At 43.8% G+C, this 18,371-nt stretch overlaps 1 protein-coding gene across 2 annotated transcripts in view; it reads left to right on the top strand.

The window, feature by feature from the left end:
- CDH13 (cadherin 13) overlaps positions 1-18,371 on the top strand; it is a 1,030,526-nt gene that overhangs the window by 526,454 nt on the left and 485,701 nt on the right. For both annotated transcript variants that reach the window (XM_082439035.1, XM_082439036.1), the window contains exon 5: positions 10,197-10,349. In XM_082439035.1, the coding sequence (XP_082295161.1) occupies positions 10,197-10,349 (153 nt within the window). The remainder of the gene's footprint in view (positions 1-10,196; positions 10,350-18,371) is intronic.

An 18,371-nucleotide genomic window follows, 5' to 3' on the forward strand; every position in this document is an offset into this window, starting at 1 on the left:
CTGAACTGATGGAAGGGAGAGGAGCAGAGCAGTGGCAAGGAAGGAAAGTTCGGCAAGTTAGTAAGAGATTAAGTATGTGTATTTCAGCAGTGCCCAAGGGCATGATTAATTTATTATCCTTTTACACGGCAGAAGGCATGCAAAACCCCCCAAATTGCACCGTTACTATGCCAAAGCTCAGAGAATGTGAGAAGGTAAAGATATTCCTGCCGGGAATTTGATGTACAGAGGAAATGGGTGACCCCTTGGGTACATTTAAATCTGGAAATTGAGACTCGGAAGTCCTTAATCTTGGCTCTGCCTTAAATGAGTATCTCTTCTTAGCCGTGGCCTAAGATGAGTATCTCTGCTCCTAGTCTTCACAGGGTGGGTGTGTCAGCAGGAGTCCAGACCAGGAGCACTTTCAGCAGTGCAGGTTCCAGTGCTTTGTTGCTTCTGCTCCTGGGGCACTCCTGCACAACCCAGCAGACTTTGATCCGTTGGCCACGTGGAGTGGGGGTTAAGGCCGTGGGCTCTGGACACTTGGATTCAAATGCAAGACCATTATCTAGCTGACTTTGGTATGGTGTTTGTGACTCAGTTTCTTTCTTTGTAAAGTGGGGATTAACATCAGTACCTACCCCATGGAATTGTGGTAAGGATTAAATGAATTTATGTATGTAAGATGCTTAGAATAGTGTGTGGCAGAGTCTTAGTTTTCAGTAAATGGTAGCCTCTGTCATAGTCATCACCATCACCACCGTTTAATAATCATAAAAATAACAATTGCCTTACATTATTGAGTAGGTTTATGTACTGATGCATTAGGTATCTCTCAGATCACTTACCCACAGTAACCCTTTTAGGATAGGCATTATTTCCCTCATTTGGCAGAGAATGGGAGTGAGGCTCAGAGAGGCCACATGACTCCCAGTACGTCCACATTGTTAGTGAGCTCCAAGCTGCAAACCCTGTTGTCCTAAGCACTCTGTGCGTTAGTCAGGATAGGTTAGGTTCTGCAGTGGTAATGAGCAACTCCCATTTCAGTTGATCAAAGTAAAAAAAAAAACAAAGGTTTTAACCAAGCTCCATGTCCATTGAGGGGTTAGGTGGAGGCTCTGCATCTCGTCATTTTTCTTTCTTTGGGATCTAGGTTGATGAAGTCACCACTATTTGGAACATAGCTGGTCACCTTGGAGAGGGCAAAAAGAACCTGGCTAAGCACATCATAGCTCTTAAAGCTTTTACTCAAAATTAGCTGAAGTTACACATGTCACTTTCACTCACACTTCATTGGCTAAAGCAAGTCATATGGCCACAGCCAACTTCAGGTGGCTGGGGAAGTATCGTCCTACTATGTGACCGGAAGAAGAGGAGCCAGAATATTAAAGAACAGCCTCAGTGACTACTTCCCACTACCATAAATCTGATTCATAAATGGAAGAGACAACAGGTATAGAAAATCTAGACTTTTCACTATGGGTTCCAAGGGACCATCTTGATTTTTGGTAGAACCACAAGAGGCAAAGTCAAGGGGCCCAATGAGCAGGAGGGTGAAACTCACAGTCTGCATTAAGAAACCAGAAACTCAGGAAGTGATACATAAGAATCCCAGTTATTCTCTTGGACAATAAAGAAATGCAGAAGTGTGATACTGATGGGCAGTGAATGGACTTTGGCCCCAGATAGGTAAGGCACAATGACTGAATGACCCAAAGATGACTTCTGTCTCTGGTCTGCTGTGGCCTCTTTCAGCACATCTCCCATGTTGCATAATGTGGGCTTCATAGAGTATACTGAACTGCGGGCCCTTGAACACTCTGGAACTCGTGAATGGTCAGTAAATATTTTGAATAGAAGAGGAGAAGGTAGAGGGAGATAATATGTTAGAGGAAATTATACTCAAGAAGGAAACATCTTATTAAAATCATGGGAGAGAAACAGACCATCAAGCTGAGTGAATGGTGGTATCAGTTTGGAATACACTAACAAATATAAACCGAGGTCCCTCAGTGAGAGCAGCATTGTGCCAATTATGTATGTAAATATGTGTATTTAAATATACATATTTGTCCTTTTGTGGCTGGCTTATTTCACTTAACATGATGTCTTCATCCATATGGTAGCATGTGTTAGAATTTCCTTCATTTTTAAGGCTGAATAATAATATTCCATTTTATGCCTATACCACATTTTGTTCATCCATTTATCCATTGTTGGACACTTGGGTTCCTTACACTTTTTGGCTATTGTGAATAATGCTGCAGAATACTCATTCTTTCCATGTGTCAATGGATCATTTAGTAAAGATGATATTGCACTTGGCCGTGAATAAATTTTTAAAAAACCCACAAGAGTAGAAATTTCATAAGCCACATTATTCTATGACAAGTTGGAAATAAATAATTAAAATGTTAGAAATACTTGTAAATTAAGAAATATTCTCATTAAAAAAAATTCTACAGCCTACAGAAAGTAACTACAAAATTATAACTACCAGAAAATAATGCAAAAAAACCCCACCAATTAAACACTGAATCCTATGGAACTCAGCTTAAGCTGTGCTTAGGCATAATCTTAAGTGCCTTTCTTATAAAAGAAGGGAAACGAAGTTGGTGCAATGATAGTGCTGGTAGATGAAGGATAAGTGTAGTGTATTCAGATTTCCCCTCATCATGTGTTACTGGAGTTTGATTTTCCTTCCCAAGTGCTCCATCCTGCCCTTAACCTTAGCACCCTCCATGGGAGGATGGAGACCATTTGAATTCGGCGGTGAACACAGCCAGCCCTGCTGGTCCCTAGCCATCATCCTCCTCCAGTGGATTGCCAGAGTGTTGGTTCTGTGCTTCTCCACCAGGTATTTTGGAACTCTTGGCCCTGGGTTTTCCTTAGTCCCCCTTGTTAATTTATAACCTAATGGTTGAAAGTTGTTGAGCAGCATGAGGGTGAGAGACGGTCATAGATCTAACAGCTTGCCCAGACTGCTGAATGGCTAAGTGTCTTCAAGTTCAAAGGCATGTCAAAGACTAAACCACAGATGAGAATTAATTACTGCTTACAAATCACCTTAGAGAACCAACCTACCGATAAAAAAAAAAAATGTCTTCTAATAACTATAGGTAAAGGCAATAAGTGGGTTTTTTCCTATTTAACATGAAGTAGAAAACAACTTCTAAATTAGCATCTACACCAAGCTCCAGTAATTACTCTTACATGTTTTTAAAAAGTTGTTCTGTTTTTGAGTTTTTTTGTTGTTTTTAAACTGTATAATAAGTAATATAGGCTCATTTTATGAAACCAAAAATATTCTAGAGTGAAGGAAAAAATATCACCCCTACCTCCATCCTCCAAAGACCTATACTATTCACATGTGATTTATTCCCTTTGGAAATGTGCGGGGGCAGAGGCTGATTATTTTCTAGTTTTTCATCCTTTCGATCATATTGCTCATATACGTAGAGTTTTTATCCTTTGAAAATAAGTATCTCCTGATTTTCTAAATAGGTAGAATTAGAGCATTAATTTAGTTGGCTATGACAGGGCAGAAGTGCTGGGGTATTTGTGTTGGAGCTGCTTTGTGCAGCGAGCACAGTGTGTGCTTAGACAGAGGGTCTTCACACAAGGGAACCCTTTGCAGATTATAAGGATGGGGACGTGTTCTAGGTCCCTTCATGACTCCTGGGCATTACCACTGCCTGGGAAGTTAACTTTGGGGATTTGTAAAAAGAGAAATCAGAAGATGCTGAGGTTGCATAGGTAAAGTGACCACACTTAAAAAAAAAAAGTACAACAGACTTTAATTTGTGAGTTTATGAAGCATTTTATGATCTTATAAAAACATGCAAACAAAGTTGCACTTTTTTTCAAAGCTTTAATCAGGTGTCTTATGTGTTCCAAACCCAGGAAATGTTAAAAGAATAAATAAATAGCCCAAGAGACAATTACCACCCCCAACAAAGAGGCCCTCTGCTCTCTGTGCCTTAATAGACCACAGCGGTGAGCAGGGCTAGACCCTGATGATGAGGTGGTCTCCCTGGAGCAGGGCAGAGGGTCAGGAGAAGCTCCAGTGAGTAGGCAATCCCTGGTGCTGAGTCCTGGAAGACGAGGAGGGGCTCTAGCAGACAGGATGGGGGATAGGAGTCCAGCTGACCTAGGTCCAGAGAAAGTGGGCAAAGTTCAGAAGGCCCATGGCTCATGGTGGCAAGAGATAGAACTGGAGAAGCAGGTGGAGGCCCATCAGGGAGGGCCCTGGGGGAATTTAATCTGGGAGCAATGGGGAAACATTGAAAGTTTTAATCTGAGAACTGTCTTGGCCAGATTTGTGTTTGCATTTTGGAATGACCGTTCTGGTTGCAATTAGGACAGGAAGGGAAAAGAGAGAATCAGAAACATGGAGGCCAGTTAGGAGACCACTGTAACATTCATTTACTTACTTGGTATGCAAATATTTGCTGAAAACTTACTGTGAGTGTTGTGTGTGTTCTTGGCCCTGACAACAAAACAGTCAAAAATCTCTAGTGGAGATCTGAGTTAAATTACAGGTACTGGAGATTGGCAGAGGACAGAGCTAGAAGTTCTTATAGTAAAGAGAATATACAGAGAATATACAGACCTTGGCGACTATGGCATTTTGATGTATCAAATACATTTTCCATAGGGGAAAAAAAATGATGTCAGCACAATTAAGGAAATGTCTGAACCTACAGGGAAGCACCATAATGGGCAATTAAAAACCACACTGACTGAATAAAGACACAGACCTACTAGAGAATGGATTTGAAGATACGGGGAGGGGGAAGGGTAAGCTGGGACAAAGTGAGAGAGTGGCAATGGACATATATACACTACCAAACGTAAAGTAAATAGCTAGTGGGAAGCAGCCGCATAGCACAGGGAGATCAGCTCGGTGCTTTGTGACCACCTAGAGGCGTGGGATAGGGAAGGTGAGAGGGAGGGAGACACAAGAGGGAAGAGATATGGGGACATATGTATATGTATAACTGATTTACTTTGTTATAAAGCAGAAACTAACACACCATTGTAAAGCAATTATACTCCAATAAAGATGTTTAAAAAAAAAACCACACTGACTAAAGGTAATGTGGGGTTCTGGACTGGATTTTGGATCAGAAAAAATGATAGAAGTAGAAAAATTGGTGAAACCTGAAAACATAAAATCTGGAGGTTAGTTAGTTAATAGTCACGCATCAATGTTAATTTCTCAGTTGTGACCAATGTTCCATGGTTATAAAAGATGTTAATATTAGGGAAAATTGGATGAAAGCTATATGGGAACTTTATACTATCTAAGCAGTGTTTCTATAAATGGAAAGATACTCCTACCCCCAAAGTCTGTATCTATCTATCTGTCTATGAGATATAAAATATATTTATATTACATAAATATAATAATATATGTAAAAATATTACATACTATATATATATATAACCTCCAACCACATTGAATAGAAAAATTATAGAATAATTTATACAAAATGGTCCTATTTATAAAAATGTAAAAACATTCAAAATTGCTATATATTCTGTGAGTATGTATATATGTATATAAATTCATAGAATACCTTTAAAACACAATGCAACTTGGTATTGTTGGCTACTTGCAGCAGAGAATGGAGGTGGGAACGGGATTCAAGGGGGGGCCCTGGCTTTGTCTGTAATACACCACACTCTGGAGGAAGTAGGCAGTGAAAACACCCTTCAAAACTCAGACCAAGCATCACTGCTTGCTCCAAGCCTCTGTATTTCCTGCCCCTCGCTGGGTGCAGAGGACTCTGGTCCCACCTGAGCCATGCCACCGACACAATTGATGTTCCGGTCACCCTCATTGCTGCCTGGGAAGTGACTTTACCCAGGTATGCAGCAGGACTCCTGTGTGCTATTTACACGCCCTTCCCAGAGTGTTGGCACCCGGCGTCCAAGTTCTTTCTCATCATTAGCTATTTTTTTTCATTCCGACTCAGAGGACAAGGAAGAAAAATCCCACTGTGAAGAGTAGTGTTGAATTACAAAGAATAATAGGAAAGACCAGCTAATTGTGAAGCCCTGCTATGTGGTATAATGTGTGTTAACAGCTGCTGCAGGAGCAGAGACTCACGACAGGATTTGTTCTGGGCAGGAGTGCACTGGATTTCTTACATTCCATCACATTAAACAACAAGAAAAGGACGATAGCCTTGGGGCCACAGCCATAGAGCAGCATTTGGACAAATCTTAGGAGTTTAACGTAGTATAATAAAGGTCATCTGGAAACCCACCTGACTTGCATGGAACAGCTTTGATGTGTGGCTGAGGCCTCCTTTGCAGCCATTGCATACCTCCTATTTCTCCAGCTCAGTGAGGCTGGAGTGGACTGGGGTCCCTCTGAAGCCCCACCTGGGGACCAAGAAGCCGGAGAGCTGTTGGGTAATTCCTGAATCTAAATTGAGCCAAGACTCCCATCTTTCCCGTGGAGAATGACCCCTACTCCCATGCTTTCTTCTCCAAGGTTCCTCCATGCCCTGGGGTGCCTTTGATACACATGGAAATGTGGGACTTGGAGAAATACCAACTCTGCTTTACTGATGTTCTAGAAAACAGGCTTTTAAGAGTTCCTAATAGTGTTATATGTTTAAAATAGGTCTGGAAGGGAGGTAGCAAACAGGCCCAGCCTTTTTTCCAGCAGAAGTCTCCCAACAGTAACGGTGGAAACCATCACCAATCATAATGAGCGTGGATGGTGCTGAAATCCATCTAAGTCGGTGGTCCTCAATCCCGGGTGTGCATAGAATCATCCACGGGGCCTATTAAAGCACAGATTGCGAGGCCCCACCACCAGGGTTTCTGATCCAGGGGGTCTGGGTGGAGACTGAGAATCTGCATTTCTGAAGAGCTCCCAGGTGATGCCCAGGCTGGTCCAGGGAACCATATCTTGAGACCAATTGTTGCAGGGAGAATGAGGCCCTTCACTTCCCTGTGCTGGCGGCCCTGTAAGGCTCATCAGTCTGGGGGCACCGTGCCTGGTGTGGCTATGAGCGCTCCTTCAAAACAGATACAGCACTGAGGACCAGGAGGCAGGTTCAACTGATATGTTCAAAGCCAGGCCTTTAAAAACAAAATGTTGGGCTTCCCTGGTGGCGCAGTGGTTAAGAATCCGCCTGCCAATGCAGGGGACACGGGTTTGAGCCCTGGTCCGGGAAGATCCCACATGCCACGGAGCAACTAAGCCCATGTGCCACAATTACCGAGCCTCTGCTCTAGAGCCCATGAGCCACAACTACTGAAGCCCGTGTGCCACAACTACTGAAGCCTGCGTGCCTGGAGCTCGTGCTCTGCAACAAGAGAAGCCACCACAATGAGAAGCCCATGCACCGCAACAAAGAGTAGCCCCCCGCTCGCCGCAACTAGAGAAAGCCCACATGCAGCAATGAAGACCCAACGCAGACAAAAATAAATAAATTAAATAAATAAAAAAAAAAATGTTAGAGAGAGAGAGAAGACTTGTGCACTGCTGAGCAGAGGTCTTGCTCCTTCCCCAGAGAATCAGTCATTTAAATCCAGCAGCCAGCACTAATTAAACAGGGTTCTCTCCAAGACCCTGCTTCCATGAGGTCACGTGGTTCAAGATCTCTAAGAGAGAGAAAGGAAATGACATAGACCTGATCTTTACAGCAGGAGGAAAAGTTGCCCTGGGAGGATTTCTGAGTCTAGAATTCAGCTTTCCATGTTGAGTGGCAGGTAGAGGAATGGGAGGATGGCAGTGTTTGCCTCAAGAGAGCTTTCAGGACGGTCTCCCACTGTGTTTCTTCCAGAAGGTCTGGGGTGCTGTGCTCCCCACCCTTTCAGAGCAGGGGAGGGTCAAGAAAGGAGAACAGATCACAAAAACCTTCTCCTGACAGGTCCTTTCTAGTGGGTGTGGTCAGAAATCCACTCTTAGGAAGCAGGACAGTTCCATAGCCTTTGTAGGTTTCCCATGTTCATTTCCCTTTAGTTAATATGGCCTTTGGAGAGGACTTGTCCCACGGGTGTGTGTAGGGGAGCAAAAGGAAGAGGTTTTAATCCATATTTGGGCTGAAGTGGTAAGAGCAGGAGGGGAGCGATGGTAAATGTGAAAGAGACAAAGAGGAACAGAGTTGGCTCAGATGCCCCTTCCCACAGTAAGTCTGTTTCCAGAGCACTTCTGTCCTGAAACCAGAGACTTTTGTGAGTTTTGTTTCTTAAAAGGAAATGTGTTCCCTTAGAAAGGGATTTTTTTTATATTGTGGCTAAGATGTGTTTTATGCCTAGAGGTGTCAGTCTTACCCATTAACAACAATGGCATGACTTTGTTATTATTATCATTCTTATCTTAGTATTCTAATTGTCTGCTCTGATTTATTGAGCCCCTTCTATGTGCACACAGTATCTCAACAAACTCTCAGCAACCCTGGGAAATAAGTGTCGTTATCCTTATTTTATAGATAAGGAAATTGAGAGCCAAAGAGGCAAAGAATCACATTCAAGGTCACAGGACTGATCGTTGGCCAAGCTAGGATTGAGACATATGTTTGTCTAATCAGTGGAGCTCCTCATTAAACAGATATTGGCCTTGGTCCCTGCCGTATGCCGGGCACTTTGCCAGGCATGGGACCCAGCGGTGAGCCCGATATGCTGAGGCTGTTGACCTCATGGAGCTTCCAAGCAGTGAGGGTAATGTCAGTTGGATCCAATTGAGTCAAGCAGTGACTAAAAATTCTTTTCATCAGAAGATACCACATACCTTATTTTTAGTCTCGCTTTGGATGATATTTTCTGTTAATTAAAAAAAATGCAAACAGAGGTAACTGGTGTTTAATCAAAATTCTCAGTGTATTTTAATAAAGAATATTTTAAATCAGAAAAAAACTGTACTGCCCTATGGACTGCATCATGCTCTTACTCCAGTGGTCCTGGCAGAGGAGGCTTGCCATGAGGCTCATGCTGCCTTAGGCACCACTGCCACCTGGTGGCCCACGTCAGAATTGCAGGCATGGCGCCCACAGAAATGCCACCACCACACCTCTTCCTGATTCCACCAGAAGGCACATTTCTGGTTCAGCCACCTAAATCCTCCAGACTCAGTTGACTATATTCCAATAGGTGCCTGTTTACTTGTAAATTGATGACAGCCAGATCAGTATTAGCTTTCTTTTATCTGTTGTTCTGAATGTCTGTTGTGTTAGTGACCTTTAGAGTGTTATAATCAAATTAATGTCTGCAGGTATTGATGATAAAGTGATATTAAATATACATGAATGCTTGTTAGAACTCTAGAACTAACCTATGCAAATTATGATTTTCTCTTTAATTGGATACTTTCAGATGACATCAAAACATAATTTGCCCCCTAATTACCTCTCAACCTCACTTCTCCTCAAACCATTCTGGAATTTTTGAGGCTCTCTCACCTGCCTGCTGCCTGTCTATGCTGTTCCCTCTGCCTGGAACTGCCTTCCTATATCTTTACCTTTTGAATTTATTCTTTAAATGTCAGATCAAGGCTGACCACCTATAGTGAATTCAGCAATGACGGTGTTGCATAGCAGTGCCCCTAGGGAGATGGAAGCTGGCTTCTGAATCGCATCCTTGTTTCTTTAACAACTGTGACCGTGGCAAGCTTGCGTAATCTCCCCGAGTCTCATTGATTCCATTCATTAAGTATGAATAATAACGTTCCCTGCCCCCAGCATTGTTGTCAGAGTTTTTTAAAGTGTGTGTAAAATTCCTTCTCAGCACCATGCCTAGTACCTGATAGAAGCAAGGGCATAGGTGGCGCTGTTGATGACTGCATACATGTAGATACCTAGAACCCTGATTAATGCCTGCCCGGTATAGGACTGTCAAACGTTTTCCATTGCTTATTTGGTCTTACTTGCAGAAAAAAAGCCTGTTTCCCGGGAGTTAAAAATAATACAAATGTCCAACCTTGAACTTCATGAAGTTACTTCCCTCTTAGATTCATCACTATACGTCACCCCAGGGCTGGTAAGCTTCCCCGGCTGAAAGCCACAAAGATTTGCATATTAGGATGAAAGGTGTTAAACAGTGATGCTATTTTTGGTGATGCTGCTTTAGTCAAGTTCATCCAGCACCTCTGCGTTGGCACCTGTGATTAGTAGATTGGTCACTGAGGTGTGTTTGTACTGTGCTTTCTCTGTGTTTTCCAGCCAGAGTCTTAAGTGTTGCTCTGTTTATCTGACCAGGTAGTCGATAGTGACAGACCGGAAGGGTCCAAGTTCCGGCTCACTGGAAAGGGAGTGGATCAAGAGCCTAAAGGAATTTTCAGAATCAATGAGAACACAGGTAGCGTCTCCGTGACACGGAACTTGGACAGAGAAACGATCGCTACCTATCAAGTGAGTACCCCTCCCCCCCCGCCGAGTGCCCACCCCACACGCAGAGATGTGCCTTTCAAAGACTGCTTCCCTCCCACTGAGCTCATTATTTCTGTGCTTCATCAAACCCGGGGCTGTGCGGCTTTAAGTGTGTCTCTGTGGAAGCCGAGTGGCATTGAACCCTGACAGAGCAGCAGTGGGGGCCCCTATCTCATCAACGGAGCCCCCCAGCTCTGTGCGAGACTTTGGGCACAAAAAGCCAAGAAGGGGGACCCTGAGGGGATCTCAGAGGAGGTCAGAAACCTTACATTAACATTGGTTTTCCAGAAACCAGCTTGATAATGAAGAGCTGAAAAAAGTATAAACCCTTGGACCTGATCATTCTACTTTTAGAAAGCCATCCTAAGGAAATAGAGAGGAATTTAGTTAGATTTTTGTACAATGATGTTATAGCAGGACACGATCCTTAAAATGGAAACAGTTGCTAAATATGAAGCAATATATAATGGTTAAATTATGGCACAATTTTGCAAGGAAGTTTTCTACAACCATTTAAAATATTTTTGAAGAAGTTCTAGTTATATGGGAGATTTTCAAGATATTGAATGGAAACAGACACACCAACACATATGGTATCCTCATTACAGATGGAGTATTTACACATATCATGATGGGTATGTTTGTGAAGAAGCATGACAGAGGAAAAATCAAAGTGTTGGTGGTTGTATTTGGTGTTGATTTTTTTTTTCTGATTTTTCTACAATGTACTTGCTTCTCTTTTATATGGAGAAACAAAAGGCTATTTGTAAAAGGATAGTTTCAGAAGTTGACACCTGTTCAAGATTCAGAGACCAAAGTAATTGCACACAGATATTGGGGTGAGCATTAAATCTCATATAGGCTCCAGGTCTGTCCTATCCCCTCTCTACGACACCCGCAAGAGTCCCATCTCACAGCCTGTATTAAGGACCCAAGCCTCTGAGGGCAGTAAGCTCATTTTTCAAGAAATGGGACAGGATTCCCAGCCATTTTCGGGGAAAGCCTCTGTAGGATGCAGCTCACTGAGCTGGAAGCAGGCACTTGGGAACAAGGCCCAGTCAACAGCGTTTGCTTTCCATCACCATTGCCCGTCACATGCGCATTTACCTGGATTGGGCGCTGGGGGGTGGCGGCCAGTTTCTAGGACTGGACTTGGCATCTCTGGTTTTCTTCGTCAAAACACCGTGTAAGAACATCCCAATCCCACTTCAACAAAATTACTTCCTCTTCCCTAAAAAAACCTCCATATTCTTCCTTTCCTGCAGACAGAGGGTGGAGGGACATTGCATTGGAAAGTCAAGTGCTCTGGCTGGGAAATGGGTACCCTGGGTCTAGCCTCCTCTGTCACCATGAGATACTGACCTTGGGAAGACCAAGTAAGCACTGGTCCTCAGGATTCCACCCATAAAATGCAGATAACACTTGCCTAGCTACCAGCTGGATTGCTGTGAGTTTCCAGTGAGGAGAAGATAGAAGAGGGCATTAGAGGCATTAAAATACTAGACAAATACAGGGCAGTGGGTGAGGAAGGGCCCATCCAACCTCATGCTGAACAGGGTGTTCCAGGGTCCCGGGTCCTGGGAGGACCTCCATCTCAGAAACTTTGCCAAAAGGCAGATGCTGTGAGCATCTGCAGGGGGTACCATCTGTCAGAGGACGCCAAAGGGTAACCAGTGTGCATCCTCAGCGAACCCCCGGCAGGGAATCTGGTTGTTATAGAAATTGAACGTTGGCACCCTCAGAAGTTCCCAGGTCCAGCTGGACTTGACGGTGACCACAGGTGACCTGGCAGCTGTCAGTGTCCAGCTGCTGTAGGACAAGCCAGCTGCAGACCATGGGTAGATGCCCTCTACTTTTTCCCTGCCTGTGATAGGAATATCTCTTAATTTTCAGACGCAAGGAACTAAAGATACGATACATTTCATAATTTCATAGCATAGTGATTCAGACCTCTGGGGTTAGCAAATTGCCATTCAAGTCTCAGCACTGCCGTTTACTGTGCTGTTTTTATCTTGGGCGACCCACTTACCCTCTCTGAGGATTTTTGATTCTCCTCCACAAAGTGGGGATAGTATCAGCATCTCTAAGGACTGTATAAAATGAAATAAAATTATTTTTGCAAATTCTTAGCACAATGCCCAGCACCTAGTGAGCTTTCAGTAAATCAGAGCTGCTCTTATTCATTTTTTTGCTGAAAAAGATTTAAACTTTTTGGTTAAGTTCCACAAGTTTTTAACAACAGTTTCCTACCTTCAACTGTGAGAAGGTTGACATCTACCACAGACTCATGGTTTTTCCTTCTATCCTGACAGGAACTGAACTTCATAGCATTTGCTGCCCCTCTTTTAAGTAAAGAGAGAGATTCCTGGAGGAAGCTGAGCTCTAGAATTACCTAGGAAATTAAGAGGGTACAAGATAAAGAATAAAGGAGCGGAAGTCTTCTTGGGAGTGTTCTGTAGCCTGGAAATAGGACTAGCGTGAATCAGAGAAACCGGAAAAAACTGGTTGCTAGGAGTGAGAACTGGTAAATGAGAGGCTGAGAGATGCCTTTTTGGGGTGACTCCGTAGGAGCTATTTTAAGAGCTGAACAAGAGTTTGGATGCATGCGTGGCTAATTGATCCTCTCTGATGTTTGTGGGACCCAAAGGTGGTTTAAAACTTCGTCACCCTTTTGGGAGTCCTTCCACATTCAGAGAGAGATTTCTGGGCTCTGTAAACCAGGGCCCACCTCAGAGTGAACATTCTCCTTAGATGGCAATGACCTTGATCTCCAGGGACAGTGAGGGGAAGATGCCTTGGGGCAGTTACAGCGGGAAGAACTCAAACACCAACATTCAAGGACTGATAGGGAGTGGGAGTGATGAGAAGGTGGCCTTTGGTCAATCAGGTGGCTTGGTTTTGATGTTGTCAAAGATACCAGTCAGAGATTTTCTTTAAGGAGAATTTTTGATTCATGAAATGTCCCTTTCCTCTGGCTTCCAAAAGCTGAATGCAGCGCTGTCAGGTACAACTGTGCAGGGATTTTACTGCACAAGGGGGATGGCTGAGGGATGAGAAAGGCCTGATCCAGCCCCCAGTTTACTCGCCAAAAGCTGCACTGCAGTTCAGGGCTGTGTCCACAGGGAGAGGGCGGCCCCTTTCTAATGCTCACAAAGGTATCAGAGGGCAGGGTTGAGTAGAAAACCCCACTGTTTTTTTATTTTTAATTTGGGTCACTTTTATTTTTATGTAAATGATAATAGTGATTAATATCAATGGCTCTGGGGTCAGAAAATTGTTGTTCAAGTCTCAGCACTGCTGCTTACTGAGCTGTGTGATCTTGGGCAACCCACTTACCCTCTCTGATCTTGTGATTCTCATCCATAAAATAGGGATAGTACTAGCACCTTTAATGCTTGTATTGAGTTGGCCAAAAAGTTCATTTGGGTTTTTCCATAAGGTGTTACAGAAAAACCCGAACGAACTTTTTGGCCAGTCCAATAAAAGATGAAATGACGAGTTTTTGCTAACTAATAGTTGCTAAACAGCTAGTAAAATAGAGTCTGGTCTGTAGCATAGAGCATCTTGTATCTTTCCTTAAAGTGAGGCCATGTAGTATGCAGCAGTTACAAACATAATTTTGCATGTAACCATGCTGGCTGAATTAAAAGCACAGCTTTTATGGACTAGCTATGGGAACTTAGAGTATCTGCCTTGATTTTATCATCTGTGAAATGGGGACGATAATAATACTGATCTCATAGGATTTAATGGACTAAATGAGTTAATACGTGTCAAGCGTTTGGAATAGTACCAGGAACATGGTAAGCCCCATACAGTCTTACCACATGAGTGAGAATTAGTGAGGGGAAAGGCAAAGGAGGTAAATGAAAACTGGTGGTGGCCCAGCCTTCCCATCTCAAGCATGAACTTCTCTTAAATAATCTTGAGTTTATTTGTAGTTTCATAATGTACTCCATAGCATATCAATTGATTCATCAATTCATTCATTCTTACTATATTTGATTGAGGACCTGCAGGATGAGGAGTGTAATGGGAAATAAGACGCACCAGGTTCCCTGCCCTCACGGAGCTTTCATTTTAATGTGTAGGCTTTGTTTCAAAATAAACGGATTTAAGTTCCTCGCCACTGTGTACAGGTGATATGCCAGGGAGTTGTGCCGTGTTTGTTGTTCTTCTTGGTTTACCCCTGGCGCAGGGCCACATGTGCCCAGTGGAGAGGCTGCTGGGGCTTGGCGGGCATACAGTGTCTGAAAGGAGTACCAGGGGTACAGCGGTCAAACGGCGGCCTGGCCTGAGCCACTCTTCCCCAGCCTCACGAGGACCCAGTTTCTAATGCCAGGTCCCCCATGCCTCTCGCTCTTCAATTTAGTCTTTGTCCTGTTTTCTTCGTGTCCCTGCTGAGGAAGGTCCCTACCTATTACTCTGTGTTTGGTTCTGCTATTTCTGGATTTTAATGAGAACTGGGTTCCTGCCTTTTCAATATACTTTGGGCAAAAGAAAGTTGCAAATCCACTTCATTTCAAGCGCCTATTTAGAAATGATTTACTGTCTTAGTGCAGTTAGGTCCATCTTGTCCCTGGTGGGCATTGTGGTTGGTTGCAAATCTGCTTCTTCGAAGAGCAGAATCCTGGGTCTCCAATTCCCACATTTTACTTTCCCCTCTTGCAAGTTTAAAAAGCAGAGAACACATGGGTGAATTTTGTTGTTGTTTATTTTAAAGGTAAGTGCTATTCACATGCAAGTTCATGCTATGGTGCTAGCATTTTCCAAATCCAACAAGAAAGCATTGTGAACTAAGCCTCAGAGATTTGCACGAAAAGAAATAGTCTGAGAAAAATTTGTCCTTGAGCCCCTGAATGTGTATCATCATTAAAGTTACTGTTTATTGAACTCTGCATGGCTGATGTTGTGCTAAACAACTCATATACTTTGTCTTACTTAATCCATTCACACAAAAGACTTCAGAAGTAGGTGTTAACACCATTTTATAGATAAGCAAATAACGGTTAAATAACTTTTTCAAGGTCTCCCAGCTGGTGTGTGTTGAATCTGGGATCCATATCTGTTTCTCTCCACTTCTAAAGCCCTGAATTTTCAATTACTAAGAAACACTTCTTCCTATTTTACCTCCAACCAGACTCTGATGTCTAATCTGCAAATTCCTAGGCCTCTTTCCCAGGAACTCCACTTATTGGAAGGGGATTTGACTCGCTGGATGATCTGTTTCTTCTTAAATACTGTCTTTTTCCAAGACCCATGGCCATCTGCCCACTCTCCCTGCTGCAGCCCCCAAAGGGCTTCCCATGCTTCTGACCCGAAGTGGCACCTGGCAAAATAATTTAGCTCTTGCCGTATTGGAAGCTGACATATTAATGCAAAGCCTCCTGAAATATTACTCATTATTATGCATTTTGCCAGCGTTTGAGTGATTTGTGAACTCTTCACTGGAATAAAGTAGTGTAAATGATTCATGAATGACCAAGTTTATGAAATTCTATAAAAATATTAGCAGGTGGTAATGATTCACTCACACTATGTCTATAATCTGCTGGCTGCAAATTTGTCAATATGGGAGGACAGGAGTGGAGGGGGAGACAGAGTCTGTTAGGCAGGTGGGGGGTTGGAGTTGGGCCCAGCAGGGGGTGAGAGGTGAAACAGGAAACAGGAGCTTGGTAGTGGGCAGGTGTCACGGGCAGGAGACCTTCGCCCTGCTCCATTGTCCACCGTGGGAGATGCACCAAGCACTGGGGATGTCACAGTTGGATGGGAAAAGAGGGGAGCGTTCGGAAAGAGAACAAGAACTGACATTTACTGAGCACCTATTAAGTCCCCAGGAACTCTCTAGACCTCCACATTCACAAGCTTTATTATCTTGTCCTTACTGACGTGTTAGCTGAGGGCCAAAGTGGGTCCCAAGATATATTATTGTTTAATGTGGGTGTTAACATTTATTGAACATTTACAACGTGCCAAAGCTCTGTGCTAGATACCTAAGTGATGATCTCATTTAATGTTTATAAAGGTGAGCTTGATGCGGTTATCATTCTCAATTATAGAACTGGTAAAGGGAACCATCTGTGTTCTTGGTCTTAGAACTCGAGTAGGATTTCATTGTGTCCTTCTGAAAATGTGCTCACATTTTCTGGGATACAACTTGCTCTCCTTTGAGCCAAATTTCTGGATAAGTTTGGACTTTACGGCTAAGAGTATCACTGTGAATTTGGAATACACCAGACAGGCAAAGGGTATCTATCCTTGCTCCTGTGTTTCCCTTCATTTGTGGCTCCGCCCCAGTGCTGACACATATGACAATTTAGCAGAAAGTACATTAAGATGAAAAATGCTGCTGTCATGTGGAAGTATGTGTATCATACTGTTAGCAATCATGAGACAATTGGGAGATGTAGATTTACTCAGGTTAGAGCGTTATAACAATGTCCATGTTGTACATGGATGACGCACACATTACGTTGATAGAATTGCGCTGCCCTGGATAATACTTGTACTTGGAAATCCTCCCCCAGCCCTCAGTTCTGGGGACAAGCTAATTCTTTCTTCATCCTCTAGTCTGATCTTCCCCATGGCTGTCTTTTTTAGTTGTGATTCCTCCAACTAACATACAAAGAAAAGGGTTTATTGCAGGGTACAGATGGCTTATAGAATTGCCAAAGAGACCCAACAACCTGGTTTACATGTAAAACGACCAGAAACAGCGGTGCCACAGGAAATACCCAGCCATATATGATACGATTCTAGAGCAAGGGTTCTCAGCCTCAGTACTACTGACATTTAGGGCTGGATAATGCTTTGTTACGGGGGCTGGCCTTGGGCATCACAGGGTGTTTGGAAGTGAACCTGGCCTCCAGCCACTAGATGCCAATAGTATCCCCCAGTGCCAGTCGTGACAATCATCCAGATACTGCCAATTGCCCCATGGGGGCAAAATTGCCCCCAGCTGAGAACCACTGTTCTAGAGGAGTCATCATCACTGCCACCTCTTCCTGTCACCCTGCTCCTACGATGCTCAGAACGGGGTGCTAGCGACTCTGCCTTGGCTGCCCTGAAATGCTGGGTGACTCTGATGCCATGCTTTCCGGAACCTCCAATCCCCAAAGCAGAGCCACTTCCTATGTCTCTCACTTGCCTCACCGAGTCGCATGATGAGATGTGTTCAGGGAAGACCCTGTATCATAGGAAGGACTCCAGCTGAGCTAGCAAGGGGCCTGGGGCGGGGGCTGTCACCTTCAGGGTCAGCCACGCCATCTGGGATATAACTTGCTCTGGATGAGTTGTACAGTACAATTTATTGCAGGTGAGAGGCGGTCAGTGATGAGGATGGCTAGCCGAAGGCCAGTGACCGGTCCTTGCCTGGAGAGTGTGGCTTTACCCCTATGATCTCATCTCAACATTTTGGTCCTGTCGATCAATAAGACATATGGCCTAGGAAAGCGTCCTAACTGGGAGGAGACAGAGGACTTGGGTTAAAAGTTTAGGCTTTGGAATCAGACCTACTGAGGTTAGACAGACCCTGCTAACAGAGGAGCCATATGAAATTGCCATTTTTATAGTTGAAAAAAGGGTGAATAGCGGCCATTTCATGGTTTGTCCTGATACTGTTCACCTTTGGCAAGCTATTCTCTTCTCGAGCTGTTTTCTCATCTTTAGAACGAGGGTGAGATTGCAGGACCGTCTCCTCGTGGTATTGCAGTTGGTGAGTGGGGTGTGTAAGAGCAGTGCTCCATACACTTACTGAGTGTTCCAGAATTGGGAGCCATCACCTCACGTGCCAGTTTTGTAGTTGAAGCTCCCTGCAGGGGAAAGAGAGGTGAAGCAGGTGCTAGGCATCCAGCGAGCAGTTAAATGGTTGAATGTCAGTAACACCGTGTGTTCCTCCGGAGAAGGCAATCATCCAAATGGGCGGTTTTCAAAGCGCGGCCCCCCAGACCAGCAGCAGCGTCTGGGAACTTGTTAGAAATGCAAATTCTCAGGCCCCACCTCGGG

The sequence above is a fragment of the Balaenoptera physalus genome (genome assembly GCF_965194825.1).
Source record: "Balaenoptera physalus genome assembly, chromosome: 19".
Lineage (NCBI taxonomy): Eukaryota > Metazoa > Chordata > Mammalia > Artiodactyla > Balaenopteridae > Balaenoptera > Balaenoptera physalus.